This window comes from Meleagris gallopavo, unplaced genomic scaffold (genome assembly GCF_000146605.3).
Source record: "Meleagris gallopavo isolate NT-WF06-2002-E0010 breed Aviagen turkey brand Nicholas breeding stock unplaced genomic scaffold, Turkey_5.1 ChrUn_random_7180001952607, whole genome shotgun sequence".
In the NCBI taxonomy this organism is placed as follows: domain Eukaryota; kingdom Metazoa; phylum Chordata; class Aves; order Galliformes; family Phasianidae; genus Meleagris; species Meleagris gallopavo.
In genome coordinates, this window is record NW_011213703.1 from 1 (window position 1) to 2988 (window position 2988).

General features: G+C 57.4%; 1 protein-coding gene across 1 annotated transcript; it reads left to right on the forward strand.

Moving 5' to 3' along the window:
- The first annotated feature begins 6 nt into the window (after positions 1–6).
- Positions 7–2891, forward strand: LOC104916984 (rho GTPase-activating protein 39-like). Its single transcript, XM_010728052.3, has 3 exons — positions 7–840; positions 2426–2517; positions 2613–2891. The coding sequence occupies exons 1-3, from the start codon at positions 311–313 to the stop codon at positions 2858–2860; spliced, it is 870 nt and encodes a 289-aa protein (XP_010726354.2). The 5' UTR covers positions 7–310; the 3' UTR covers positions 2861–2891.
- Positions 2892–2988: the final 97 nt, after the last annotated feature.

The window sequence follows — 2988 nt, forward strand, 5'->3', positions numbered from 1 at the left end:
CGTCCATCCCTGCTGTGTCCCACCACGCTCACGTCCTCCACGTCCATCCCTTCTGTGTCCCACCACGCTCACGTCCTCCACGTCCATCCCTGCTGTGTCCCACCCCGCTCATGTCCTCCCCGTCCATCCCTTCTGTGTCCCACCACGCTCACGTCCTCCACGTCCATCCCTGCTGTGTCCCACCACACTCACATCCTCCAGGTCCATCCCTGCTGTGTCCCACCACGCTCACGTCCCCCACGTCCATCCCTTCTGTGTCCCACCACGCTCACGTCCTCTGCATCCATCCCTTCTGCATCCCACCGTGCTCATGTCCTCTCCATCCCACCATGCTCACATCTTCCTCATCCATCCCTTCTGCATCCTACACCCACGTCCTCCAAATCCATCCTTTCTGCATCCCATCATGCTCGTATCCTCTCCATCCCACCACGTTTACATCCTATACATCCATCTTCTCTTCTGCATCCCATCATGCTCGTATCCTCTCCATCCCACCACGTTTACATCCTATACATCCATCTTCTCTTCTGCATCCCATCATGATGAGCAGGACTCCCCCCTTCTCTATCCCACATCTGCCATCAAAGTGCCCCACATGAAGACAGTGACTTCAGGACCACCTCTCTGCCTCCCTCAGGGCCTGAAGAAGCCCAACATCGAGGAGATCCGCCACGCCAAGAACGCCGTCTTCAATCCTTCCATGTTTGGGAGCTCCTTGCAGGACATCATCGCCATGCAGAAGGAGCGCTATCCTGACCGGCAGCTGCCCTGGGTGCAAACGCGCCTCTCCGAGGAGGTGTTGGCACTCAACGGGGATCAAACAGAAGGAATCTTCAGGTAAACCCCGTGGTGCCATCACCACCCCATCCCGTGGCTTCTTTTTTCCTGCCCCGGGGAGCAGGAGCAGCTCCAGCATCGTGGAGACATTTTTCATCGGTGGAAGGAAAGCTTTACGTGATGCCCACCGTGGTCATGGTGGGGTCTGTGGTCATGGTGGGATCCGTGGTCATGTAAGAACCATGACCATGACCGTGGAGTCTTGTTTGGTTCCGTGGTCACGTTGGGATTTATGGCCATGGTGGGATCTGTGGTCACGTTGGGGTCTATAATCATGGTGGGATCTGTGGTCACGTTGGTGTTCGTGGTCACTTTCAGGTTTCTGGTCATTTTGGGGCTCATGGTAATGTTGGGATCCATGATCTTGGTGGGATCTGTGCTCATGCTGAGAACCACGGCCAGGGGGTCTTGTTTGGGTCCATGGTCAATTTGGGGCTTCTGGTCGTGGTGGGATCTGTGGTCATGTCAAGAACCACGGCCACGACCATGGGGTCATTTTGGGGTTCATGGTCATGGTGGGATGCGTGGTCATGTTAGGGTTCCTGGTCATGGTGGGATTCGTGGTCATGTAGAGAATCATGGCCACTGTTTGGGTCCATGGTCGTGCTGGGATCTGTGGTCATGTCAAGAACCACGGCCACGACCATGGGGTCATCTTGGGGTTTATGGTCATGGTGGGATCTGTGGTCATGTCAAGAACCACGGCCACGACCATGGGGTCATTTTGGGGTTTATGGTCATGGTGGGATCTGTGGTCATGTCAAGAACCACGGCCACGACCATGGGGTCATCTTGGGGTTTATGGTCATGGTGGGATCTGTGGTCATGTCAAGAACCACGGCCACGACCATGGGGGCATTTTGGGGTTTATGGTCATGGTGGGATCTGTGGTCATGTCAAGAACCATGGCCATAACCATGGGATCCTGGTGGGGTTCGCGGTCATGTTGGGGTGTGTGGTCATGTAGAGAATCATGGCCATGGGGTCTTGTTTGGGTCCGTGGTCGTGCTGGGATCTGTGCTCATGTCGAGAACCACGGCCACGACCATGGGGTCATTTTGGGGTTCATGGTCATGGTGGGATCTGTGGTCACGCTGGGGTTCGTGGTCACTTTCCTTGGTGGGATCTGCGCTCATGCTGAGAACCACGGCCATGGGGTCTTGTTTGGGTCCATGGTCACGTTGGGGTTTATGGTCATGGTGGGATCTGTGGTCATGTCAGGAACCACGGAGTCATATTGGTGTCCGTGGTCACATTGGGATCTGTAGTATTTTGGGATCCGTGGTCATGTTGGGATTCCTGGTCATTTTGGGGTTCATGACCACGTTGGGATCTGTGATCGCGTTGGGGTTTGTGGTCACGTTGGGGATCCATGGTCACGTTGGGGTTCTTGGTGGTACTGGGGAACGTGGTCACGTTGGGATCTGTGGTCACATTGGCGTCCATGGTCATGTTGGTATCCATGGTCACATTCGTGTCCGTGGTCGGTTGGGGTTCGTGTTGGGGTTGTCCCCTCCTGAGGTGCCACCAGCCCCGTCATGGGGTGCCGTGAGCCATCAGCAGCTCCAGATGTCCCCCCATGCAGAGTCCCCGGCGACATCGATGAGGTCAATGCTCTGAAGCTGCAGGTGGACCAGTGGAAGATCCCCACCGGCCTGGAGGACCCCCACGTTCCCGGTAGGACCCCCGGGGGGGGTGGGGAGGGCGTGGGGAGGACGCGGGATGGGAGGTGATGCCACTCTGGGGTGTCACACCTCCCCCCATCCCCACAGCATCGCTGCTGAAGCTGTGGTACCGGGAGCTGGAGGAGCCCCTCATCCCGCACGACTTCTACGAGCGCTGCATCACCCACTACGAGAACCCCGAGGCGGCCGTCGCCGTCGTCCACTCTCTGCCCAGGATCAACAAAATGGTGCTGTGCTACCTCATCCGTTTCCTCCAGGTACGAATGGGCTCCCGCCGGCCCCGCTGTGGGTCCTGCCGAGTAGTTTGGGGCTCCTCGACCCCACACGAAGGATAGGGTCCCACCACCACCACAAGTTTGGGTTCCCTGACCCTATATGAAGGATGGGGTCCCATCAGCACTCTGAGTTTGGGTTCCCCCCACACCAAGGATGGGGTCCCACCACCACCCCGGTTTTGGGTTCC

Bases quoted from the DNA above. Each gene is read 5' to 3' on its own strand.
- LOC104916984 (XM_010728052.3), top strand. From the start codon at position 311: ATGTCCTCTCCATCCCACCATGCTCACATCTTCCTCATCCATCCCTTC. The intron at 841-2,425 runs GTAAACCCCGTG...CCCCCCATGCAG, and splicing joins CAAACAGAAGGAATCTTCAG to AGTCCCCGGCGACATCGATG. The intron at 2,518-2,612 runs GTAGGACCCCCG...CCATCCCCACAG, and splicing joins GGAGGACCCCCACGTTCCCG to CATCGCTGCTGAAGCTGTGG.